The 27,975-nt window shown below is 41.9% G+C and overlaps 1 protein-coding gene across 4 annotated transcripts; it reads right to left on the bottom strand.

Moving 5' to 3' along the window:
* Nucleotides 1-1,417: 1,417 nt before the first annotated feature.
* On the bottom strand, nucleotides 1,418-19,098 carry LOC140577548 (carboxypeptidase inhibitor SmCI-like). 4 transcript variants are annotated; one of them, XM_072716961.1, is made up of 7 exons: nucleotides 18,891-19,098; nucleotides 18,490-18,696; nucleotides 9,378-9,581; nucleotides 4,622-4,798; nucleotides 4,241-4,348; nucleotides 2,010-2,189; nucleotides 1,418-1,734 (listed from the first exon to the last, which is right to left on the bottom strand). In XM_072716961.1, the coding sequence occupies exons 2-7, from the start codon at nucleotides 18,569-18,571 to the stop codon at nucleotides 1,700-1,702; spliced, it is 786 nt and encodes a 261-aa protein (XP_072573062.1). In that variant the 5' UTR covers nucleotides 18,572-18,696; nucleotides 18,891-19,098; the 3' UTR covers nucleotides 1,418-1,699. The 4 variants fall into 4 exon arrangements, with proteins under 4 accessions (XP_072573062.1, XP_072573072.1, XP_072573057.1 ...); XM_072716971.1 differs by lacking the exon at nucleotides 18,891-19,098 and having other exon boundaries at nucleotides 4,301-4,348; nucleotides 18,490-18,859; XM_072716956.1 differs by lacking the exon at nucleotides 18,891-19,098 and having other exon boundaries at nucleotides 18,490-18,857.
* Nucleotides 19,099-27,975: the final 8,877 nt, after the last annotated feature.

The following is a 27,975-nucleotide window of genomic DNA, read 5'->3' as shown; positions in this document are numbered from 1 at the left end:
GCATGACACAGGACTGATGGTAGCGCTTACCTTTTCTCCTCCTGACACTCTTTTTTTTTGGATGCCACAAACAATCAGAAATGGGATTCATCAGAGAAAATGGCTTTACCTCAGTCCTCAGCAGTCCAATCCCTTTTGCAGAATATCAATCTGTCCCTGATGTTTTTCTTGGAGAGAAGTGGCTTCTTCGCTGCCCTTTCTTTGCACCAGGCCATCTTTCAAAAATCTTCAGATTACTCTGCGAGCAGATGCACTCACACCTTCCTGCTGCCATTCCTGAGCAAGCTTTTCACTGGTGATGCCCCGATCCCACAAGTGAATCAACTTTAGGATACAGTCCTGGTGCTTGCTGGACTTTCTTGGGCACCCTAAAGCCTTCTTCACAACAATTGAAGTTCTTGATGATCTGATAAATGGTTGATTTAGGTGCAGTCTTACTAGCAGCAATATCTTTGCCTGTGAAGCACTTTTTGTGCATGACAATGATGACTGCACGTGTTTCCTTGCAGGTAACTATGGTTAACAGAGGAAGAACAATGATTTCAAGCACTACCCTCCTTTTAAAGCATCCAGTCTGCTATTCTAATCAATCAGCATGACAGAGTGATGGCTAGCCTTGTCCTCGTCAAGTCTCTCACCTGTGTTAAGGAGAGAATTAGTAAAATGATGTCAGCTGGTCCTTTTAGTTGCAGGGCTGAAATGCAGTGGAAATGTTTTTTTGGGATTAAGTTGGACTTTGCAATTAATTGCAATTAATCTGATCCCTCTTCATAACATTCCGGGGGATATATGCAAATTATCATCATAAAAACTGAGGCAGCAAATTTTGTGAAAAGTAATATTTGTGTCATTCACAAAACATTTGGCCATGGCTGTATAACAACAACAGGGCTGGGGTCCGGTGTGCCCTGGCGCCCTACATGAGCTTCGTTTACATATGGCATAGTTGTTAGTTGTCTACAAGCACTGCAGAGCCCCACATGCAACTGATATTTGCTAGTAGTTGGCGGTCACCTATTGTAGTGTTTCTCAAACTGTGGGGTGCCAAATATTTTCGATGGGTCACAAGATGATTTTTGGAATATGCTAAAAAAAAAAAGTTTTTCCATTGGTGACCCCCTGCAGTTTGACAAATTTAATCATGAGGGACCCTGACCACCACTCAGAATTTCATTGTATTGAAAAGGATTGCGACTTAATTTTTTTTGTGGGGGGGGGGGTTGGCGCTCCTGACAAATAGTTTACCACAGTAAGCCCTCCAGATTTCCCTGGGTTATTCCCGATTTTCCACCGCTCCTCCCACTGTGCTCCCAACTCAGCCTTTCTGTCAATAAATTCCGATCTACACCTGATTTTTGTTTGCAAGAAGTCCTACGAAGTGCAAGGTTAATAATAAACACTGAACTCAACCACGGTGTTCATGTGAATAATTTTTTATATGTAAATAGTTCATGTTATATTGTTGTGTTTGATTACAGAAGGAAACCATCAAATTAGTTGTTTTCCCATTTTTTTAGGTCTACGAAAACTTTATATTTTAGAGTGCAAGAACTGAACAGCAATTACATAGGACCAGTGACTAAAAATGCACTTTAAAGATAAATACAATACAAAATCCCACTTAAAGAAAATTAAATATTAAAAAGTCGACAGCCGAGTTTTAGGCCGATTCAAATATGATTTCCAGGATCGTGGTCTTTTATCGTGTTGCTCTCTGGTTGTGATTATACATGCCTGCAAAAAAGATAACAGAATTATTACGTATACAAACCCATTTTTGGTGCACAGTATACTGTTCCTCTGACACAGGATAATTAACATTCATGCAGGTGGAGGATCAGACCACCCTTCAGCTCTGGGCCTCGAGGTGTTAGTAATTTGTATTTGACCTTTTTGGCAGCATTGTTAAAGCAAGTGATACTGTAGCCTTGAAGAGAGAAATGAGTGTAAGGCTCTTCAATAAACCTCAGTTTAGCCTGTTTTCTACCGCCGAGTCCGTGTGACTGTACCTCTCACGCAGGTTTTCATGCACTCTCTTCTGGAGGCAAAGTTGTTCCCATTTCCACTGCAGCCACCATAACGGAAGGAGTGGCACCGCTTTGATGTGGGGCTGTATGCATATCGTTTAATTGATTCACGGCATGTCCCCTTTTCAACTGGGCTAAAGCAGTGGTCCGGGGGACTGCCACCTGGCACACGATAACACAACAGGATAAGAGGAACAAAGTGATTAAAAGTTTGTTCCAGTAGGATGGTAGTTGAAACTTGCCTTGAAGTGCTCCATTTCAATATAAAGCTTTAGCATTGACCAATCTGGAGTTGAGCAGAGTCACTAGCACCACAGTAAGTGGGAAAATGTAATGTGAAGTTAGACGTTTTTAAATTTTTAGCTTAGGGACTGCAAGAAATGCTGCACACCTAGTCTTTGTGTTACCATTCCCTGAACACTATGCTGCTTAGCATCTGTATCAACAATCCCATTAGCCTCTGTGTTTGTGGTCATGATGTTACTCCTGGAAGGAACAGTGATGATAGGTGTTAAGCAACACTAGCCTCTTGCCAGCTCAGGTAGCCATGGCGAGGAATCTATGTTCAGAGATATCAGGACAAGACTCTTTAGTAGCCAAGAAGAGGTGCTGCTGTGTTAATGACTATCTCAGTGGAGTCGACTAGCTGCTGTATCAGAGTATGTGCTTCCCTGCTGGGGTTTATGAAGTTTGGAAAGTCCATGGAATTTGTCAGATAACACATGGTGACCTAATGGAATATGAGCCATGCTTCACCCCAGCTGTGTATAGACATCTCTTTTCCTCATTAAGCTACCAAGTACTGGAATTAGAGAAGTGGAGACGACAGCATATGAACTTGTCTTTGCTAGGAATGAACCACGGGTATTATTTTGCTTATTACCTGTAAAGTAGGGATGCTCATTTAGATTAATTTTCCAAACCGACAACCGCCGTTCGTTATCCGAACATTAACCGTTAACTGATTAGATTAGAATATTAAATTAGAATTGAATGAAAATAGAACTGAGGAGTGTCTGATTAACCCTCTGGGGTCGGCGGTCCCGCCGGCAGGATCTGACAGAAATTTCGCCAAACCGTTTAAATAACTCTGCGAGGTTTTGCCATATACACATTTAAAAAACACCCTCAGAAACCTTGGACAGTCTACTTTTCAAATATATATATAGGTAGAAACTAAATATATTTTTACAGCTTCATGATACGAATAGAAAGAACAAGAGTGACTGACTTAAGCATCTGCGTCTCGAAGCAGCTCTGATCGCCTTCCCACTTGCAAATCGCGCTATTCGCATGATAACATGATAATCCGACAGTTAGTATTGGATAAAGAAATATGTGAATACGCCCATTGTGACCGAAATAAACAAGAGCACATGTCTGGGTAGTGTTTACACCGATCGGGTACAATATAGCAAACGGATACGTCTCTGCCGTTGAAGCTTTGCACCAATGTTTCCATTTTCAGCAGCAAAGCTCGTACCTGTGTTCATGGCTCAGTGGGCTAAGCCTGTGTGCCTGTAATCACAGGGTCGCGATTCAAACCCAGCGTATTTAGAACGTGAATAGCGATCTTCAGCTGAGATGCCACAAAACTTCATACTACTAATAATAATTAAATATATATAAAAAACATTTTAAACCGTTTAACTGATAGTAATAATCGGTCAAAATTAATTCTTTCGGTTAACGGTTAAACGGTCAAAATGAGCATCCCTACTGTAAAGCAACACCTAATGCTGCAAACCTTTTTTCAACAATAACCATTAATGTCTATAGCAGGGATGTCAAACTGCAGTCCTGGGGGGCCGGAGCCCTGTGTAGCTTATCTCTGTCCCTGGTCCACCATAAATGATTCAGCTCAAGAGCTGTGTGGTAATTAGCACAAGGAGTTGAATCAGGTGTGTTAAATGAGGGTAAACACAAAAATGTGCAGGGCTCCGGCCCCCCAGGACTGGAGTTTGACACCCGTGGTCTATAGGGTCACCGCTATACTGAACCTGCTTACTCATTCCTTCTAATAATTTCACAATGGTTTAAACTGCTGATCCTGTGTTAGTATTAATGACCAAAAGGGGAGAAAGCAATAATGTATCCTGGGATTATTCTGTAAGGGGCATGGTGCTGTGTTTCTCTCCCATTCCTGCTTGTGTTCAGTGCTCATCAGTTTTAAGATTCGGACAGGTTTTCTGTATGAATCTTCATCTAGCTACCTTGTGCCAGACCTTCCCTGGGATTCTCCAATGAAACGAAAGCCTGGGTTCTGGGCTTACTTCTCGATTCAGGGTTGGTGTCACCTGCCATCTCTCTTCTCTCTGGCCCTGTGGAGATCAATGGGAGAGTTAAGGGTGCTGAAGGTGCGAAAGAGTAATGAGGAAGCACCTATTTTATCAAACTAAAGTATCCATTTTCTTTAAGATATTTATACATTTAGTTAATAAAATATGTTCTGAGATAATCGCAGTGCGAAGGCTGAGATGAGACCACTGGATGCAGGCCTGCTCCTCCTTGTACATGTGCTTTAAACCTCTTGCTTTCCCATGTAGCCCCTACATCTACACATGATGAGACCCCTGGCCAGCCGGTTGACCCACCCTGCTTCAGGCACTTGGCATTGCACTCCGCCTTGCTCCTGAAGTTGTTAGCATTGCCGAGACAGCCACCATAGAAGAAGGACTCACATCGCTGGCTCTCGCCGTTGAAGAAGTAGCGTATAATAATGCCACGGCATGGCCCCACCTCCTCGGGCAGGTCACATGGGCTCTTGTCCGCTGAATGCCAGTGGGGAGAAGCAGAGTTGTGTAGGTTGGTGTGTATGTGAAAGACAGGTAGGTCGCACAACAGGATGGTGAATATGCCATACAATATTCGATAAGACAGGATGGTGAATATGATCTACTATACTGTCCTCCAAATATCTCAGATACGTCCACCGAGGGTTCCAGAGGAAATTCAGCCACGACGAAACTAACCCAATAAAGACCATCTGGTCTGCAACTCGTCGTTCTCCTCGCAACACCAACTGGGATGTTAGCCACAATGTGTTAACCCGCCTAACCAGGTCAGCTAATCCTACAGTCAAACAGGCTAACTCCAGCGTCAACTTTGGTTTATTATACATCCACTCTCTGACTGGTAAGGGGCATCTCATCCAGGATCTCCTCTCTGACCGTAAGTTGGATTTTCTATGTTTGACTGAAACGTGGCAACAGCATAATTATTTTGTTTCCCTCAACAACTCCATTCCAGTTTGTTTATGTTTGCCAACCTTGTGACTCGGGGCGGTGCGGAGGTCTTCTGTTGATTCATTGGAAGCAGTGGAAAGTTCTCCCCATCTCCGCCCCACTCTTCCATTCATTTGAATACACCGCATCACAGCTCCTTGGATCCACTCCCACTATTATATGCACTGTTTATCAACCACCTAAGCCAAATAAGGATTTTCTAAATGACTTTACTGCTCTTCATACTCATTTCTCAGTACTCTCTCCCAATATTATAATCCTTGGTGACAATAACCTCTTCTCCAGAGATTTCACATCTTGTCTGGACAGCTTTGGATTTCAACAACACAATAAATTCCCTACTCATTGCAAAGGCCATATTCTAGACCTGGTTTGCTGTCACCCCCTCTGACTGCAAAGCCAATCTGTTCCTGCTATCTGATCATGTTTATTACCTTCAATATAAATCTAACACTTTCCAAGATTTCTACTCCTCGTTAATATTGCATTTAAGAAAATGAGTAATAATCCTGATGTCTTTTTCTCTCCCATATGTGTTCTGCTGATTTTTGCAACTCCCTCATGAATTTTTTTACATCCAAAATTTCTGATATCCACCAGCAACTTAACTTTAACGGAGCTGTAGCTCCAGAAGCAGACTCCCTGCTCCCTTTTCCATTTCCTTGTCAGTCATTTTCAAGCTTCACTCTCCCTTCCATAAATGACATATCTGTAATTATTCAAAAATATAAATCGTCCACCTGTCAGCTTGACCCTCTACCCACTACTCTAGTTAAAACCTGGCTCCCCTCCCTGGCCCCCCTCATTACCACCATTATCCACTCTTCCCTTAACACTGGAATTGTCCCTCCATCACTCAAAACTGCTTCCGTTACTCCAATTCTTAAAAAACCAGGTGCAGATCCCTATAACTTTGATAATCTTCGTCCTATATCAAACCTCCCTTTTATTTTTTAAATTCTTGAGAAAGTTTCACACACACCTCAGTAACCATAACCTCTATGAACAATTCCAGTCTGGTTTTCGCCCCCTCCATAGTACAGAAACAGCATTACTAAAAATCACCAATGACCTCCTGATGGCAGCTGATTCTGGCCTTCTCGCCATTCTCATCCTTTTGGATCTGAGCACAGCCTCTGACACTATTTCTCACAATACTCTTGGCATCAGGTATACTCCCCTTGCTTGGTTGATCTCAGTTTATCCAACTCAAATCTCATTCCTCAAGTTCATTTGCCATTTTAGTCGGTGTTCCACGGGGTTCAGTATTGGGGCCCCTTTTATTCATTACTTACATGCTACCTCTCGGCCACATATTTAGGAAATTTAATATCAATTTTCACTGTTACGCTGATGACACACAACTCTATATCTCCTCCAAACCTAGTTGCTCCTTTCCACCCTCTTCCCTCTCAGACTGTCTAATGGAGATTAAATCATGGTTTTCCTCCAACTTTCTCAAACTCAATAGCAGTAAAACTGAAGTTCTATTCGTTGGTACAACTTCCACTGTAACTAAATCCCACAGTTTCTCCATCAATATTGATAATTCCGCTCTCCATCCCTCCACCCAGTTTAAGAGTCTGGGCGTCATCCTTGATAGTACTGTTTCATTTCAGTCACACATTAATCATATCACCCGGTCCGCATACTTCCATCTGCGCAACATAAACCGACTCCGTCCCTTCCTCACTCCCCATGCTGCTGCCATCCTTGTCCATAGCCTCGTCACTTCTAGGATTGATTATTGTAACTCTCTTCTTTTTGGTCTCCTCAACAAGTCCCTCCATAAACTCCAAATCCTTCAGAACACTGCAGCTCGAGTCGTAACTTATACCCCCTCCAAGGAACATATCACCCCAGTCCTTCAACAACTTCACTGGTTGCCCATAGAAACTAGAATAGCATTCAAAATTCTGTTTCTCACTTTGAAATGCATTTACAATCTCGCCCCTCCCTATTTATGTGGCCTGCTTCACATCGCCACTCCCTCCCGCTCTCTCAGATCTTTATCTGCCACCCATCTTATTGTTCCCTCTGCCTGCCTCATCACCATGGGAAACAGAGCTTTCAGTCGCTCTGCTCCCCGACTCTGGAACTCACTTCCACCAGTTATCAGAAATATTGTCTCTTCCATTATTTAAGTCAAAACTCAAAACCCATCTGTTTAAATTGGCTTACTCGGTTTAACCCGATTGTTGTCTAATTATGTTCATAACTCTTTTTAATTATTTGTTTTTATTGTTTGTCTTTTATGTGCTATGTAAGGTGATCTTGGGTTTTAGAAAGGCGCCCACAAATAAAATGTATTATTATTATTATTATTATTTCATTCCTGTGAAGTGTCAGAATGTAATGTATCTCCAATGAACAGTATCAGAGTTCCAGTCCTGAGAAGTGTCACTCTGTAATGCAATTCAGTCCTTTACACAGTGTCAGTGTGTAATGCATTTCTGTTCTGTGGCATTCAGAGCTCTGTCTGTGAGGTTTCATGAGCTTAGTTCCACCAGATAAATAGTTCAGAGATGTAAACGTTTCACAGATGAATATCATATGTTGGTCTTTAACATGAGCCTGAATTATACTGCTGTCTTGCATTGCATGATTGCTATTATGTTGTGTGCATTTTCTTGATCTTTAGAGATTATCCATCCATCCATAAATCCATCTTCCAAACCCTTAAGCCATACAGTGATTACTTCACAAGCATGATAAAAAAAACTTCAGTAACAGTGGCATGTATGTGTAACAGTGTCACACACCACTAGATGGCAACCAAATTCCTTTGCACCAACCTACTGCACCCAGTAAGAAATGAATGTCTGTGTTTACAACAGAACAGGATTAAAAGAAAGGGGAATATTTCAAGAAATGCAACTGTACTCAGCTAATCTCTTCTGAAACTGTAACATATCTCATACCCACAGGTATTTAACAAAACCAAGACAGATGGAGAACTGGGCTTCATATTTATGAACCCAAAACAGAAGATTTGATCTCTCTTGATCTGTCTTGATCTCTCATGCTAGACTTCAGCACCTCTAGGCCTCTCAAAGGAAAGTTGACATGATGATGCTTCAGAAACATGCCAATAATATGCTGCCACATAAGCCCGCCAAAGATTTTCACAGGGGGCACAGGGGGCAGGGAGTTGGCAATGGTAAAAGTTTTCAATCGGAGGGGTGGCAGTGAGACATGGGGTAAACAGATGATCCATAGCCACACCCCCGGGAGGGAATAGGCTAGTCTTAGCATCTCAGGCTCATTTAAGGGGTTAAGCCTCTCCTTGATGCAGACCCTGATGCTGCTGCTGGGGGGGGGGGGGGGGGGGCTTTTCAGGTGCAAGATGACCTCATCAGAGAGGACTCCTATGAGCACCTCTCTTCCTCAGGCCTCATTCATCATGACTTACAGCTCTCTCTGAGATACGGGATTGGCAAACCCCTGTCTCGCGCCCTACCTTTCATCTTTATAAATGCAAAGCTGTTTCCACAGACCGGTTTTGCATCAGAATATAAGTTCAGAAAAATAACAGTGTTGGAAGAGGTATTACACTTTTTATTGAGGTCATAAATTTCAAATCTGAAAAAAAGTTAAACTATTTGCCAGCTGCATGAAAACAGAATCAGGGCTGCATGGTGGTTCCACATGAACAGGTCATTTTTGAGAAGCCCTCAAAAAGCCTAGGTCTCCCTAAAGCAGACTTTACCCAAGGGAAAAATCCCTGAAGTGCTGAGGGTCACATTAAAGTGTCTGAGTGCCATCAGCTTGCTGTCGGATCCCTACTCAGTGGCAGCATATACTGCTGGCCAGGGTCGATCTCCTAGCAAATTAAGGTACGGTGAGATTCTGCCTTATCTCTATGCAGCTCTAAGCGTTACACCATAAAGAACAAACAGTAATGATTCCAGTAATAATGGCTGTGGGCTGAAAGAACTCACCTTGAATCATCAGTACTACTGGTGTTGATCATTACCACAGTCACTGAGATTCTGAGTATGGTCTCCAATATCCCACAGTAATTTTTACATACAAGTAACTTACAGCTTAAACTTTCCCTGAGACATGAAAGAAGATGAAGCTAAGAAAACAGGCTCAAACTCACGTTTCACAACACATGTTTCCTCACACTCCTCCACTGTCTCAAAGTTGTTGGCATTGCCTCCACAACCACCGTATCCAAAGCTTTCACATTGCTTCGTTTCCACGTCAAAGTAGAAGCGGTCTAATAGGGCCTTGCAGAGACCTTCATCTTTCTTCAGGGCACAGGAATGATGGAAGAGTTTCAGCTCAGGCTGCTCCCTCTCTGCTGGGGAGAAAGGAAGATAGGAGTCAAAATTTCACCATACAGGGAGCTCATGATACTGTGTTTTTTCAGGCCTCTGGACCAAGGCACTTTGGAAGGCAAACTTTCACACGTCTTCAGGTTTCAGTACATCATTCTGATAGAGTTAGAAACTCTTTCATACTTTTTCACTAGTTTTAAACATCTGGTTAGGGAACCTTGTTGTACTGTAAATTGCTTTTGTCATCATTGCGCAAAGAGAATCCTCACAGTGTCCTTTCTTTGGGAAAGACTAAGGGCTGGGTTTCATGTATCATTCTGGGTAAGTTTATTGCTTTACTTGAATAATAATTAACCTTTCATATTATCTTGAAGTTACAAAATAGACCTTGCTCAATCGTCCCTATTGCTCACCTCCTTTTTGTTCCCCCTGGGCCACTAAATATTCAGCTGGACTAAGAAATGGAGAAGCTTATTCCTGATTTCTTAAACTCCATAATGGATTCCCTAAGGTGAGTCTTGGCCATATTCCCCCAATCACTCCTGCTCTCTGTTGAGCTTCTATAGTCTGTGCCACTTTGATCAAGCCATTCCAACTTCACAACCAGCATCTGTGGGTCACCAGCTCCTTTTCTGTCTGGGTATACCACTTCTCCAGCTTAATCTCCCCAGCCTAATCTTCAATATTGAACCTGTATCAGATACATTGACCTTTGGCCTTAGTCAAAAAAAAAAGTATTTGCTAGGTCTCAATGAAACATGTAGACCTGCTTTTTCTTGTGAAAGTGTCTCATGGCTGGTGTCCGCCTGGTTTAAGGTGCTTGTGCACCTCCTCATAGCTGTAGAATGTGGGAATGGTGAATGTCACTCTTCATGGCCACACAGTGCTTTGGTGTGTGATCCAGTGAGTTTGATAAGACATTCTGAGTGAGTGACTCAGCAGTGGGGCAGCGTGCCTCTACTGCAATGCATCCGCTCACCTGTCTTACTTGCCAACTTGTCTAGCATATGTCTGAATATTTCTGAGCCCTTTCTACCGCTGATCAAAGCATGTCTTTATAGTCTTCCTTTCACTGCACTCTCATGGCTCTTTGCTTGATGACTAGCTGGTGTCATTTTACTTTTAAATGGTGACATTTGTTCATGTACTGCAAACATATTGTACTTGCATTTCAAAAAAGATTAATTTTTTATTATGCTATTCATGATCCAAGCTTTCATATACAAAAGAGATCCATATACTCTCATAAACATTTAAAAACCATTAATCTTTTGTGAATCACAAAATGTTTACATAAGGATCAACAACCACTCACAATTCATGCAACTACACACAGCACGATGCATGATGGGTAGAACAGAGGGAGAAGTAGAGATGGACCATCCTGAAGCCTGGATGCTGATAGGACAGCAGGCTGTGTCTTTATAAAGGAATTAGATCTGAGACCAAGATGTGCCCCAGTGTCATGCACTATCCCTGAGCTCTGCCCACGTATCAATGAAGGCTGGAAACCCACTCACAGCCAAGCCACATAGGGAGATATGAGGCTCCACAGTGAAGTGGGCAGACACTGGTTCTGAAACGGTACCATAGAGTTTGCTTTAGAGATGGGCGATCCACATTTTTTAAGTTCCGATCCAATTCCGATACACAACTGCCGATACCGATACAAGAGCTCTTTTTACTTTGTTATACTTTATATATAAATTTTTTTAAGCTAGTAAATACAGATGGAAAAAATGTATGACAAAAAATATTTAAAAATATTAAATATTTTAAAATATTTAATTAGGCATACATACATACATACATAATGTACTGTACCACCTCATTTGTTTTAAGCGTTTTTGAGGCATTTGCAGTTCAATATGAATATATTCAAAGCAAGTAGCCTATACACAAGTGGCGAATGCTTAAAATTTTAACACAGTTTTTCTCCCATTGGCGTCAGCGCAGTCACTTTTGTTGCGATGGCAGCCCCTCTTGTATCACAAGCTGCAGCGAGTTCGCAAAACAGTCCAATTAAGTTAGCGACTCCCACATCATCCATTGCTTCGTTTTGTCTTGCGTGTGCTTTGTTAAATGGGATTGTCCATTAAACGCTATTCCCACCTCAAAACTTTATTTTACATAGATTGCAAATCGCTGTGCTATTGGTTTCTGTTAAAAGCGTAAAATACTCCCGTCACGTCTTACGCTCCTTGTACTGCGAAGGGAATGCGCATGACGTCACAGCAGGCGGAAGTCAATGTACTCACACCCACTGAGTAGCAAAAAAGACTGAGGGGCAGCGATAGCGTTCGATTTGAATGCCGCAAAAAAAACACATGCAAAATGGGAAAGAGCTGTCGTGCGATTTGATTGCCAAAAACTAAATAGGTAAATAAGTACCGTGGATCGGTCACGCCGAATATTGGTATCGGTGCATCTCTAGTTTGCTTGAGTAGAAATTCATGGTGAGCAGCTTTGAAAACATTTTATTTACTCTGCTGTGTCAGCCCAGAGAGGCACCAGGGGAATCTGACATCCAGAGGGAAATTACACCATGGACAAGCAATCTAGCAGATGTCTCTCCACTGCTACGCCTCTAGCAACATTAAAAAAAAAACATAAAACAAGCTGTATAGGCACCAATGGCTTGTCAGAACTCCTACATAGGTGTCTCAAACACAACTCTGCTCTGACTCGCTGTAGTAAGCTCAGTCAGGGCGTGTCATGGACTTTGAGATAAACTCTAAAAGCTGAAGAGGCTGAATAAGCTGGAACATGCTGGATCAGGGGGGACAGGGTGTTCTGATTGATTTTCTCTTCCTCATTCCTCGTTTCTATGGTGACCCAAGGAGGAAAGGTTTGCTCCCGTTCTGACAGGCAGTGCACTCAAGGGCCTGTCAGAAACAATATGAACCACCTTGCTTTTAATCGTAACACCTTTTAAAAGTAGTCACAAACAGATAGAAATGCAGTAAATGCATCTGTAGAGACTGCACCTCATAAATGTATTATTTTTTGGTTACTGAATGCATGTAAGCTTTGATATGAGGTGTCAGCCTCATGCTTCAGCCCTGTGCCATGTGTTTGAATTTTACTGACATGCCTTTGCAGACAGACACACAGGGGAGTTCACCTCTGGACCCTGACGCATCAGTCAGGCCTCTTTGGCATTAGAATAAAGAAGACCTGTCTCAGCAGCACATATGCAGGAACATGCACAAACGCCGGAACCCATACTCGTGTAGGAGTACACTCACAGGAACCCGCACACGTACAGGAGTACACAAGCAGGATCCTGCACATGCCCAGGAGCACACGCAGGAATCCACACACATGCAGAAGCACACATGCAGGAATCCATACAGCAGCATGCACATGGACAGGGGCACATACACAGGAACACACATACAGGCACATCACTGAGCAGATTGTCCTTGCAGGTGCTGGGCTCACTGACCCGCTTATTAAAATGCCTGCTGTGGAGGTTACGCTAAGGCCAGGCGATGGCCAGGGTTTCTCTGTGGGGGTCTAATCAATTCTAACAGCAAGGCAGTGGGACAACCTCCTCATCCTGGGCACAATACAGAACTGTGTAAAGCTCACCGTATAAAAGCAACTGCACATTACTGAAGTTCTTATTGGTAGTACTCTATCAGTGTCTGATATTGTTTTAGTTATGTTACTGTTCTCATCTTACTAATTTAATGCAACCATCTAGGCATGCTGCGACGACTACGGAGCGCTTTACGGACTAACAGATCAGTTGCATGCACTAAATCGTAAAAACAGCACTCAAAAGACGATTAAGGACTACTTTTCGTAGCGTTAAACACAACATTACGCGTTGTGTGCTTGGACTATATTATGCTGTCATGCTTGCCGTCATTGCGGTATGTACAGAACATGTTTTGCTGATTGAGATTCAGTGTGTAGTTCTTGTAGCGTCAGGTTTGTAGCGACGGGTATGGTGGGGGTGCACTTGATAACCACGTGGCTGGGTCAATACGGATAAGCGCACGCTCCGTTTAAGTGCAAGTTGTAGTCTGGACCAGAGGCCGTGCACTTAACCGTATTCGACTATAGCCACAGCATGCCTACAGGGCTCCACTGACTCCAAGTTGCCCCCAGGCAGCCCCAACACACTCAGCATCTAATCCATCAGTCATCTCTCTGTACCAATGTTACAATCCACTCATAATCTGTTCTCTGTGGGCAGTGGTGTCTTAATGGTTAGGGAAGCGCACTTGTAATTGAAAAATTGCTGGTTCGAATCCCCGACCAGCAAGGCGCCACTGAGGTACCCTGAGCAAGGTACTGCCCCCAAGCACTGCTCCCCGGGATTAAAAATAATTGCTAGACTTACAGTTGTCTCTTACCACTGATTGACACCAGGAAACCGGTAGTTTGCCTGCCTGTCCCAGTCACAATGTGTGTATAGTGTTTATGTTCGGGCTGCTGCCAGAATCCCAATATGTCCATATGTGCCCTGTCCCCCCATGAGGTGAGGGAGAGGATTGGTGTGTGTACAGCTGTGTGGTCATGTACAGCAGTACAGTCATACACTGCTGAAATGCAGGGACTGTGACGGCAGCGGCAGCATGTACAGCTGTGCAATCATTTACAATTGTGTGGTCATGTACAGAGGTGTGGCCATGTACAACTGTGCAGTTATGTACTATTCCCAACAAAGTATTCCCAGTTTCCCCTGGCAAGGAAGTGATTATTTAGTTACCTAGAAGCGCATGAAATGCAGCTTACAAGATAAGCATCAGCTAAACATATACAAATGTGCACATGAAAGCCAGCTATTTAATCCAAAGCTCAACCCAGAGAAATGCCTGCAAGAAATGCATTTCCCACATTGCAGAGAGATGGGATACTCTATGTGTACAATGTTCAGCGTGAAGTGGGGAAAGAGGTGTAATGAACGTGGCAGGAGAACTTCCGCATTTGCTTCAGTAAGGCATACATAATTTGAGGTTTTGTGGACAAAGAAATCCAATAGCAATATTTCATTAAACAACAGTATCTGATTTGTATTATTAATGAAAATTTTAATAATAAATAAAAAGATTTATTTAATGAATAGCTTACTATTGGAGGACCGATAGATCAAATCTCTGAAAGTCCATTTTATTCAGGCTGTTCAGGCCATATTCATGACAACTGGGTGACATGAACAAGTATTTGTATATTAATACTCTGTGTCATCATCCATGTGAATTCTCTAGGACTTGAGACTGCTTAAAGTTGTAACTTTTTCTAGTCTTAGGAAAGTTCCAATCACTAATAAGTATAAAATGATAGGCCTAAGTTTTTTTTCCTTTATCATGTACGGTTCTGCCGCTTTTCCATTACGCATGACTAAGTCATGGAGCAGTAATAAGGCAGTGTGATTTGCAATATAATTTACCTCTCCCTGCATAATCCTTGAATGCTAACTTGAATATTAGCTTATCTCTTGAAGACTACTCCTTCTCTGTTATCTGTTGATTCAACATTAAGTCACTCGATGCACGAAACCTCTGCACCCTTCTTGCGGACCCCAAGGTTTGAACTAGTCGAACTTCAGCCCTGATCTTTTACTTTGCTGTGCAAATAAAGCGAGAGTTCACAATCCACACTGCAGCTTAGCATGGGCGCGATAAATAATAATAATAATAATAATAATAATAAAATAATAATAATAATCATTATTGTTGTTGATGATGATGATGATGATGATGATGACAACGACAATGATGATAAGTTTAAAAATGCAATATAAACAGTATATGGCAAGCCGTTTTAACATTTAATCGCTAGACTGGATATGTATTGCAGATATCCGTAATTCAATTCTTCCTAGTCAAAAAGAGCATTTCAGATATCCACAATGACATTCTTCCTATCCACAATTGTCATTTCAGATATCCTCATCATCATTCTTCCTAGGAGAAATTACATCACTTTTGCCATTCGTCTCTATTGGGCTTAGAATTTCAGATATCCACAATTACATTTCAGATATCTAGAATTAACATTCTGGATATCCGAAATTGAATTCTTACTAGGAAAAATTCCTATTTCAGATATCTACAATGCAATTGTTACTAGTCATAATATTAATTTCAGATATCCAAAAGGATTTCACCATTTTAGATATTCATAATGTCATTTCGAATATCCGAAATACATTGTGACTAGCAAAAATGTCTTAACGGATATCCAGAATTCATATTATGACTAGTAAAAATGCAATTTCAGATATCTACAATTAGAATTATGACTAGGAACAATGCACTTGCAGATATCTACAATTGTATTGTGGATATCTGTTGAAGAGTAGATTAGACACCGTTTTAACATAAAAACAATCCATTTACTATCCACAATTACATTTTAGATATACAGAATATCATTTCTCCTAGTCAAAATTATATTCTTACTAGTCAGAATGACAATTGCAGATATACACAATTACATTCTTACTAGTAGAAAATGTATTTCAAGATATCTAAAACTTTATTTCTCCTAGTCACAATTCCATTTAAGATATCTTTAAATCTTTACAAAGTAGGCTATAAGTGGCCGTTTTAACATTTAATCGCTAGACTGGATATGTATTGCAGATATCCGTAATTCAATTCTTCCTAGTCAAAAAGAGCATTTCAGATATCCACAATGACATTCTCCCTATCCACAATTGCCATTTCAGATATCCACAATGTCATTCTTCCTAGGAGAAATTACGTCACTTTTGCCATTCATGTCTATTGGGCTTTCAATTTCAGATATCCACAATTACATTTCAGATATCTAGAATTAACATTCTGGATATCCGAAATTGAATTCTTGATAGGAAAAATGACACGTCTTCCGCCAGTATGTTTCCCTGTCGTCATTTCAGATATCTAGAATGGCGGTGCGACGTAGCCTACATCCGGTAAAAATATATAAAAATGTAAGCCAGCTAAATTATTGATGCCATCCATACTATTGCTATGACAGTTCTCTATAAATTCCTTATTACAAATAAATTAATAACTACATAGCCTACGTTTTAATAGAAAGCTAATAACTTGCACGGTAAAATATAAAACGTTCTTTGTTTCGTCCGCCTCACGTTGCTGTATATATAGTTTTTGCTGTTAATGCAGCAGAACAGAAAGTGATCAGCATGATACGTTTAGCTCCTCTGCACTGTTCAGCACAAATACAGACTCCAGTGCAATTAAATCAGTATATTAGCCGGGTTTAATAGTTTTGCTCTACTTTCATTTTTGATTTGGTCATCCAGAGAGGGTCTGCTGACAGACAGCTAGGGAAAGTGGTGTGTTGAGAGGTTGTCAGCTGTTCGCAGTCAGTGCATGGGACGGTCATTCATTTACAAAATGCATAATTTTGACCAGAGCATGTAAGTGGAGCTCATCGCTCACGGACCTGTACGCTCCTCCAGCTCCCCCCACTCACAGCCGCTTCGCTCATTATCGCCCCCATCTCGGGTCAATTTTAATCCCGCTGCAAGGAAATCGCTCACCGCTGTCTCCAAGAACAAAAGTTTTTGCCTTAACTTTAGCCTGGCATCAAAATAAATGAGCAGTCAAATCCACATTCAAGTAGAAATTGTTTATTTCTGGGTCAGTCATGCTTCAGACACAGGGTGTGAGCTGGTCTGGTACAGCTCCGGTATACGAAAGTGGAGCGAGGTGACGCTAATTGTGAATAGTCTATATGGACCCATTTTATGTTAAAACGGCGTCCTATGTACTCGTCAACAGATATCCACAATACAATTATAGATATCTGCAATTGCATTGTTCCTAGGCGTAATTCTAATTGTAGATATCTGAAATTGCATTTTTACTAGTCATAATATGAATTGTGGATATCTGTAATGACATTTTTACTATTCACAATGTATTTCGGATATTTGAAATGACATTATGAATATCTAAAATTGAGGTATCCTTTCGGATATCTGAAATTAAAATTATGACTAGTAACAATTGGATTGTAGATATCTGAAATGGGAGTTTTTCCTAGTAAGAATTCAATTCAATTGTGGATATCTGAAATTGAAAGCCCAATAGACATGAATGGCAAAAGTGACGTAATTTCTCCTAGGAAGAATGACGTTATGGATATCTGAAATGACAGTTGTGGATAGGAAAAATGTCATTGTGGATATCTGAAATGCTCTTTTTGACTAGGAAGAATTGAATTACAGATATCTGCAATACATATCCAGTCTAGCGATTAAATGTCAAAAGGGCCACTTATACTTTGTAAAGATTTAAAGATATCTTAAATAGAATTGTTACTAGGAGAAATAAAGTTTTAGATATCTTGAAATACATTTTCTACTAGTAAGAATGCAATTGTGGATATCTGTAATTGCCATTCTGACTAGTAAGAATATAATTTTGACTAGAAGAAATGATATTCTGTATATCTAAAATGTAATTACGGATAGGAGTGTGACTTGATTAAATGTTACAACGGCTTGCCATAAACAGTAGGCCTATCAGCACTACGCAGAAATGACATTAGCTCTATCATTAGCCAACAGCGTCATCGTTTAAAGTTTGTAACGGAAAAAAATGTTAGGGGAACCAACTCAAATCTGTTTCTTAACTGTGAATTACTTAATTACACAATATTTACGTTAATTATTTTTTAAAAATCTTTTATTATATGTAGTTGGCGCACTATTAATCCAAACTGCAAAGCATCATCATAAACCCAGTATTCAGTGTGAATAAACATCCTATTAGTCTACACTGTGAGCATAACACTTAGTAGTCTGCTTTATGACCTTAACTTTACGAGCATAACATTTTAGAGGTCCATGATTATAACTCGACATGAAATTTGTTGCAACAAACAGACGTCGGAATGGAGGGACTTTAACTACCTTGCTTATTGTAGAAAATGTTTAGTTGTGTTAAAAAACCTTACCTCCGTAAATGTCAGTGTTGCTGGAGCTGAAGTGAGAGGCGCACAGTAACAGGATAAATGACGCCGGTGAGAGGCGAGCCATCCCGGCGGTGTTGCGGGTACAGTGTGCGGTACGGCTAGGCTGTGGCTCGCTTTAACTCCCCAGCACTTCCGCAAGCCGGCGAAGTTCGATATTCGCCCGACATTCACAGATCATCTCTGAATTTACTCCATTGAAACATTACAAAACAAAGTAAACCACATTCAATCACATGCACATCTTGATTATTCAATTATTATATACAGTAAATTGTGAAAAAGCAAAATAATGCAGCTCCTGGTGTGAATTAACGCGTTCGCTTGGGTTTTGATAGACGTTTCAAAATAAAAGTCCCAAATGTAAAAAAGGAGTACAGTGGTACCTCGTTTTTCGAACTTAATCCGTTCCGCACTCCGGATCGAATCCTAAAAAGTTCGAGTTCTGATCAAATTTTCCCCATAAGAAATAATGGAAAACCAATTAATTGGTTCCCGGCCCCCCAAAATTACACCTAAATATGTTTTTTTTAGCATTTAAACACAAAATGAACAGGATAAAACAAGAAGAGCATTTTTTTTCTTAATGGCTTCCAAAACGATAAAGATCTTATCTCAAAATTACCCCTGTCCTGCCCCGATCGCCACGCCCCCTTGTTAACCTTGTGTGGGATCCCCATGTGATCAGCTGTTTTTGGTTATTGTCATTAGTCCTCTGTATTAAGTCCGCGTTTCAGTTTGTTTCCCCAGTCCGGTCATTGGATGCCTTCGACTTGCTTACAGCGCTGGCTTAAAGCAACGCATTCTGAATCGATCCTGACGCAATGCATTACGGTTAGATGCATTAATTGCGACCTCTAACCCGGCTGCACAAACTGGAACCGCCTCCGTGACGACACACCTTTGTCCTTATTGGCTGACGTTTGTATCCCAGGCAGTTCCGATGCGTAATCTGCTATTTCTCCTGAATATCACGTAAAGCAGTGAGAACTGGTTTTCAGTTAATTTAACTGGTAAAATAAAGTTTAAATAAAAGACATAAATGCTCTAATAGTACACGTAAGTTAGTGGTTTATTTATTGTTAGTTACTGTAATGTTGCGCTGCTTTATTTGGTTAATCGTCCAGTTTGTGAAGAAGGCATTCAAGTAACGATTTATATTGGATCAGCGTTCACGGTTCGACTTCTGATATTCATATCGAGTTGTAGGTCAAAGTGGTTTGTTCGACTTTCTGGAAATTCGAGTTCTAGTGAGTTCGAGAAGTGAGGTACCACTGTATCTCAACAAATGGTTATTACAAAACACTTTAAACGCTATTCCAATGTGGCACATACTTACAAGAAATGACAAGCACATACATGGTCCACTAACACTCGTGAAACTGTAAATAGTGGTAAAAGATAACATGTCCATTATTTTTCTATGCTGGTGGAACAATGACTGTACTAAATTTCAGCCCATGGTTAAAGTACATGAGTAAAGCTACACATATCATGCACATTGGCACTTGTGAAACCTGTAGACAATTTGTGAAATTAACTGATATGCCTCATATCCATTGTTTTCGGTGCAGGTGGGACATAGAGCACCCCAATGCTCAAAAAACAAAGATCCCAGCACTTTGACACTTGTGAAACCTGTAAATAATTTGTGAAATGAACTTATATCACTTACTTCCTTTGGTTTTTATGCAGGTGGAACATACAGCACCAACCAGAGAATGTAGCAACTAATTTCTCACTTTCAGTGATTATATTTCTTGAGTATATATTTTTAAAATATTAAATTTAATTTAAGAAAATATATATTAATGTATTTAATGTATTGTTTTAGTATTTTCAATGTCTCACATGTGTGCTTTTGTTTCATAAACATTATTATTTTCTCAGCGTTTTTGTAACGAGTTGTATTGCAGAAAAGAAAGACACTGTATGCAAAATGATATTCTCATCGTAGCCAGTGCAATCACTGGTTTAATGAAAAATACCTGTCACTGTCTGAGAAAGACTGGAAGTACTTCTCACAGAAGACAGATGACTGGGTGTGTCCTCATTGCAACTCAGACCAGTAAGATTAGAATAGTTTCTGTTAAGAGAACTAACAAAACTAACAAACCCCTTTCAGTAGATATTTCAGAAATGTTTTATGTTTTCATTTTTATGTTTGTATATTCTACATGTATATAGTTTTTATTATTATAAATATAAATATGTTGCAGTGCCTTGAAAAAAGTATTCATACCCCTTGAACTTTTTCACAAACTGAAATGTTTTTTATTGAGATTTTATGTGCTAGACCAACACAAACAAGCACATAATTGTGAAGTGGAACGAAAAAGATACATAGTTTTCAAAAATGTAAAAGTGTGCCATGCATTTGTATTCAACCCCCCTGTGTCAATACTTTGTGGAGCCACCTTTCGCTGCAAGTACAGCTGCATGTCTCTGCCAGCTTTCCACATCTAGAGACTGAAATTTTTGCCCATTCTTCATTGCAAAATAGCTCAAGCTCAGCCAGATTGGATAGAGAGCATCTGTGAACAACAATTTTCAAGTCTTGCCACAGATGCTCAATGGAATTTATGCCTGGTCTTTGACTGGGCCATTCTAACACATGAATATGCTTTGATCTAAACCATTCCATTGTGTCTCTTGCTGTATGTTTAGGGTCATTGTCTTGCTGGAAGTTGAATCTCCTTCCCAGTCTCAAGTCTCTTGCAGCTTCCAACAGGTTTTCATCCAGGATTGCTCTGTATTTAGCTCCATCCACCTTCCCATCAACTCTGACCAGCTTCCCTGTCCCTGCTGAAGAAAAGCATCCCCACAGCATGATGCTGCCACCACCATGTTTCACAGTGGGGATGGTGTGTTCACGGTGATGAGCAGTGTTACGTTTCCACCACACATAGCGGTTTGCATTTAGGCCAAAAAGTTCAACTTTGGTCTCATCTGACCAGAGCACCTTCTTCCACATGTTTGTTGTGTCCCCTACATGGCTTGTGGCAAACTGCAAATGGGACTTCTTATGTCTTTCCTTCAACAATGGCTTTCTACTTGCTACTCTTCCATATAGGCCAGATTTGTGGAGTACACGACTTATTGTTGTCCTGTGGACAGATTCTCACACCTGAGATGTGGATCTCTGCAGCTCCTTCAGAGTGACCATGGGCCTCTTGGCTTCTTCTCTGATTAATGTTCTCCTTGCTCGGTCTGTCAGTTTATGTGGACGGCCATGTCTTGGTAGGTTTGCAGTTGTAGCATACTCTTTCCATTTTTGGATGATGGATTGAATAGTGCTCCTTGAAATGTTCAAAGCTTGGCATATTTTTTATAACCCAACCCTGCTTTAAACTTCGACACAACTTTATCTCTGACCTGTCTGGTGAGCTCATTGGTCTTCATATCATTGGTTCACTATTGTTCTCTAACAAACCACTAGGAGAGGGGCTAACATTGATAATGACTGAATAATGGAATCTCACACAGTTGAGTTCCACTATACAGGGCCAATGAAGAACATGCAAAGGCATTTAAATCAAAGTAAATCAAAAAATAATCAACATGAGGTATTGAAGTTAATTTCACAAATTATCTATAGGTTTCACAAGTGTCAAAGTGCATGATATGTGTAGGTTGACATGTGCCCTTTGACTCTAAACTGAAATTGAGGTGATGGAGTCTTTGGTTTTGGACCAATAGGATGCTATATGTTCCACCTCCATAGAAAAAATGGAAGTAAGGCATATAAGTTAATTTCACAAATGATCTATAGGTTTCACAAGTGTCAATGTGCATGATATGTATAGATTTACACATGTGTACATTGGGATGCTCTATGTCCCACCTGCACCGAAAACAATGGATATGAGGCATATCAGTTGATTTCACAAATTTTCTACAGGTTTCACAAGTGCCAAAGGCTATGATATGTGTAGCTTTACTGACGTTCTTGAACCACAGGCTGAAAGTCAGTTGCTGGGTGTCACGTCCAGCTCCGTCCGATCCTTGTGTGTGCCACGCCCCCTCATTACCTCGTGTCAATTCCTGGTTGTGATCACCTGTGTCCTGTTATTTCTGGCTAGTCTTATGTATTTAGTCCGCGTCTGAGTATGTCTCGTCAGATCCGTCATTGTAGTGTCAGTGGATGTCCGTACCCGTCAACCCCCCGTCTGCAAATAAACCCTGTTTGCCTGACTTCACGGCTCCGCTCACCTGCTTTCCGGCTCGCCCATCCCGCGAATCCTGACACTGGGATATTTGTTTTTTGAGCATTGGGATGCTCAAAAATTTACAGTTTCACGAGTGTTAGTGGGCCATGTATTTGCTTGTCATTTTTTGTAAGTATGTGCCACATTGGAATAGCATTTTAAAGTGTTTTATGTGTTTTGTAATAATCGTTTGTTGAGCTACTCCTTTTTTAAAATTTGGGACTTTTATTTTGAAATGTCGCGGTCTGTGAAAACCCAAGCGAACGCGTTAATTCACACCAGGAGCCGCATTATTTTGCTTTTTCACAATTTACTGGATATAATAATTGAATAACCAAGGTGTGCATGTGATTTCACAAACACACACGAATTTGTGAATGTGCAATTTACTTTGTTTTGTAATGTTTTAATAGAGTAAATTCAAAGATGATCTGTGAATGCCTGGCGAAAATATCGAACCCACTGCTAACTTTACTCCAGTCCGCTACCGCATCATTTCATCATAAGAAAGTAAATGTTCCCTTCCTTTAATGCTGAAAAATTGTACCATCGTACAAACACCACAACTTCATAATATTCTGCCAGTTTGTGTCTATTGGTGATTCTTTTTCGTACTTTCTGTATAAAGAAATAAAATTGATAATGATAAACCTAACTTTATTTGGCTGTCTTATAATGTCTTATAAATGTTTAGCTGTATTTCAGATATAATTGGTTGTTATTGAAAGAATATGAGGGCTGTTGGAAGATATAAAATTGTTTTCCAAATGAATAGACATGTTCAATGTAGCGTCCAATGGGCAATTTATATTACAATATGAAAAAGTGATCCTTTACTAAGACACTCAGTACTATGAGCTTCTGTATATATTTTGCCCTTTCAGTGTAGCCTATATTATATGTCTGTCATGGTTGCGGGCATCTCGGGAACGGGAACGGGGCATGGTGCACAAATAAGGGGCGGACGACCCACTTGCGGCTCCAGGAACAATAGAGGGGTTTATTAAACAAAGACAACAAAAACACAAGAAAACCAAAAAGACCACGAGGGGTCAAAACTAAAACAGGGAGGAATTTACTAGACTAAAACACACAAGGAAAACTAACTAGCACGACACTAAGGTAAACTACAATCAAGGGAAAACCAGAGACAAGACTAGACAAAGGCATAGATGACTTAGACAAACCATAGACGAGTGTAGACCTCAGAGACAATAGTCCAGACACGATGAACCAGCGGGGAACAGAACAAAGGCAGGAACTAATATACTACAAGGGGTAATAACTAACACAGGGCAGGTGAGACTGATTAACAAGGACTAGGGAAACAAGACACAGGTGAAACCAATTAACTCAAAGAAACTAACAATCAGGGAAACTAAGAACTAACCAAGAATGCATATCAACACTAGGGAAGTACATAGGAATAACACAGGCAGGGGAACAAGAAACAAAACCGATTACTAAATCAGACACCAGGGTTTAACAAGCACAAAGGAAAAAACCAGGGAACTAAATACAAAAACAGAGGAGGTGGGATTCGAACACAAGACAAGAGGGAACTCAGGACCGAGGGGCAAACAGACAGCACATGCTTAATACATTGAGCCACGAGACCAGACAGGAGACAGAGGAGAACAAGGACTGACGTATGGACGGGATGACCAGCACCACCTGCTGGTCAAATGGGGAAGGGGCACGGAAGGACCACAGCGGGAGGCCGACCCTGACAATGTCATTTTCTTTATGTTAATGAGTTACTTCGATTCCTCGTTATTGAATGAGAACGAAATGAAGTTGGAATCAACGCAGCTCGTTTCGAGCTGAATCACATCGGCACCCTGCTGTGTTTCACCGTTGCTGTCTGCTGGAAGATGTGGACATGTCTGTGAAAATGCTTGGTTTCAGATCAGTGTCATCACCCCAAATTATGCGTTGTTTTGGTGCCAGTGAGTTATCCATTTAAGAGTACACACACTGTAGACTGTCCACTTACATTGTTCTTAGTCACTCACACGTTTAAAAAGCAGTGCTGCTTCCCAGCATCCACCTGACTGTTTGCTGAGCATAGTGTAGTGAGTTGGGTCCCCTGCTTAATGCTGGATGTGTGAATCACTACCGTGGATCCAGCGCTGCTGATCCCTTCACATCCTGCTCTGAGAGTTTCCCATACCCAGGCCAAGTATGGAGCACCCCTCAACTGTCTGAGATATCACTGTGGCAACACAGGCATGTTCCAGCCTAACCACTGGTTTGAACTGAATTAACCCTTAGGAGTCTGAAGGTGTTTTGGAGCCCTGAAGAGATTCTGACATGTCCTGACATTTGTGTATTTTTCAGTTACTTATAAACATATAAATGTCTAAAGTCTGATAACATTGTATTCAGCAGAAACTGGGCTACAATAATATATGAGCAGCATGTATGTACAAGTCGTTATATTGGAGAAAATAACAGTTATGCGTGATTCTTGAAAACAACAAAAAAATAAGTCACTGAAATTAGACCACAAAACACATTCATGACATTTGTGTACAAGACTTTTGTGACCTGGATCTTGTAGTGTAGAGGTTTTACTTCAAAATGATGTGACAATCATCTCACTCACTCATTTACAGAAAACAATACATCCATTTAAATTTTCTAAGACACTTTTTGTTTAGAAAGGCCATATGCGAGGAGGTGGGAATGCTCATGAATAATGCTGTAGTTCACACCAGAGAAGACAAAGACCTGCATAATGAGCTGTATAATTACCCCTTTCAGTCAGGTATGGGACAGAGGAAAGTGCTACAAGAAAATACTTTGAGGACAGAAACATATTTCTTGGTTTGTGGTTTATTTAGCATGCATGTCCCGATGTGAGGTGCTGGTGAAGGCAAGGGTGATGCAGACACATTCCTAAAAACAAATAAATAAAAAAATGTTAGCATCTCAAACATTTACACCCGAAATGTTTGTGCTAAATAACATTACCGATAGCAGTATTATAGGCTAACCAAAACGGAGCCAAATATATATTAGCAACCATAATCTAAAGCTATCCAAAACGAGGTGAAATACATTAGGACATTTACAAACATCTGTAAACTCCATAAGGCATTATCTTAGCCACCAGGAAACAACATGTTTGCTACATAAGGCAGCATGTTAGCAGAGTTATCTACATGCTACACTAACCTATGTAAATGGCATTGAAAGCCAATGTTTCACATAAGCTGACAAAAGCTAGCTGAAGTGAGGAAAATATTTACTAATATTAGTTTATTATTATCAGAATAAGAGTTATATAAGACTTAATAACTTACCCCAGGGCTGTCAAGTTTTGAACACAGGCAAGAGTGACATTCCACAGGATGCCTTTTCATTGGTTGTTGTGTTGTATTTTACCCAGATACAATAGTACTATTTTCTGATTGGCTATTGTGTAGGCCCTTTCTTTTTTTTTGATTGGCTGGTAAGTGACAGGCTCTTGGGGCAAATCTTGTCCGACTTCAACGTCATGAAAAAGGCGTGTTTCCGACGGGAAGCGACGTTTTTCTTGACGTTTCGTGACGTTTTCATCCGAGTTCCAACTTGGAGAGAAATAGTCGAACGCACCATAATGTCACTCAACTCAGAATTTCCGAGATCCGATAGAAAAACGAACGCACCATTAGACTGTATGTGTTTTTAAACCGGGGGGCGTGGCCTTGTACGCATGCTGCCCGGACTGTTTTCCGTGTGAATGGCTGTGGGCGTGCCCTGCCTCGGGTCATTAGCAGATAATGAAGTGCGACAGAAATTCTGTGCCTCTCCTTGGTTTCACATGGATTACATAAACTGAAAATATTTATTTTTCATTTAAATTGCTTTATTTAAAAGTAGACACTTTAATTACCCCCTTTAGTTTTGACCCCTCGTGGTCCTTTTGGTTTCATTGTGTTTATAGTGTTTTCTGTTTTATTTGAATAAATCCCCATCTGTCTCTGAGCCGCAAGTGGGTCGTCCGCCCCTTTTTGTGCCTGCACTATGCCTCGTTCCCGCACCCAAGCTGCCCGGTACCGTGACAAACTTTCTTACGCGTAACTTTCTTACTTGTAACATATGTAGAAACACGAGCCGCCCGGTACCATGACAGAACGAACCACCCTCAAGGACGATCCCCAGGCTCCGGGACACCTGCCCCCCCTGAAGGTCTGGATGACGTCCAGGCTCGTGTGGAGCAGCTCCGTTCCCTTCAAGCAGTCTGGAAATGGCTATTCCTGACCCCTACAGTCCTCCGGTCACCATGGTTGTGCCAGGCCCTGATGGAGGCTGGCAACCAACTTCTCCAGCTCTCTCCTGCATCTCCAGAGGAGGAGGTGTGTAGGCTGGAGACAGTTTTTTTGACACCTGGTGGACAAAAACAAGTCTCCTCTGCCGCTCTGCCCGAGCCCTGCCCAGGGGAAGCCTCCACCACCACCGCCGCTCTGCCCGAGCCCTACCCAGGGGAAGCCTCCGCCGCCTCCGCCGCTCTGCCCGAGCCCTGCCCAGGGAAAGCCGCAGCCACCTCCGCCGCTCTGCCCGAGCCCTGCCCAGGGGAAGCCTCCACCACCACCGCCGCTCTGCCCGAGCCCTACCCAGGGGAAGCCTCCGCCGCCTCCGCCGCTCTGCCCGAGCCCTGCCCAGGGAAAGCCGCAGCCACCTCTGCCGCTCTGCCCGAGCCCTGCCCAGGGGAAGCCTCCACCACCACCGCCGCTCTGCCCGAGCCCTACCCAGGGGAAGCCTCCGCCGCCTCCGCCGCTCTGCCCGAGCCCTGCCCAGGGAAAGCCGCAGCCACCTCCGCCGCTCTGCCCGAGCCCTGCCCAGGGGAAGCCTCCGCCACCACCGCCGCTCTGCCCGAGCCCTGCCCAGGGGAAGCCGCAGCCGCCTCCGCCACTCTGCCCAAGCCCTGCCCAGGGGAAGCCTCCGCCGCTCTGCCCGAGCCCTGCCCAGGGGAAGCCTCCGGCGCTCTGCCCGAGCCCTGCCCAGGGGAAGCCTCCGCCGCCTCTTTCTCATCACCCTCCAGTTCCTGTCCTGTTCCTTCCTCATCGCTCCCCACTTCCCATCCTACAGACCCCTCCTCGTCATTCCCCAGTCCTGTAGTCCCTTCCTCGTCACCCTCAATTCCCAGTTCCAGTCCTGCAGTCACCTCATCGCCCTCCAGTCCTGCACTCCCTTCGTTGTCCCCTTCCAGTTCCCATCCTGCAGTCTCTTCCTCATCGCTTCCTGGTTCCTGTCCTGCAGTCCCTTCCTCATCGTT

Source organism: Paramormyrops kingsleyae, chromosome 1 (assembly GCF_048594095.1).
Source record: "Paramormyrops kingsleyae isolate MSU_618 chromosome 1, PKINGS_0.4, whole genome shotgun sequence".
NCBI classification, from domain to species: Eukaryota; Metazoa; Chordata; class Actinopteri; order Osteoglossiformes; family Mormyridae; genus Paramormyrops; species Paramormyrops kingsleyae.
This window is presented reverse-complemented; position numbering and strand designations above follow the sequence as displayed.

Coding starts and splice junctions, on each gene's coding strand:
- LOC140577548 (XM_072716961.1), bottom strand. CDS start 18,571: ATGGCTCGCCTCTCACCGGCGTCATTTATCCTGTTACTGTGCGCCTCT. Junction 9,582..18,489: donor CAACACTGACATTTACGGAG/GTAAGGTTTTTT, acceptor CTTTCTCCCCAG/CAGAGAGGGAGCAGCCTGAG. Junction 2,190..4,240: donor CAGGGAAGGTCTGGCACAAG/GTAGCTAGATGA, acceptor ATCGTGTGCCAG/GTGGCAGTCCCCCGGACCAC.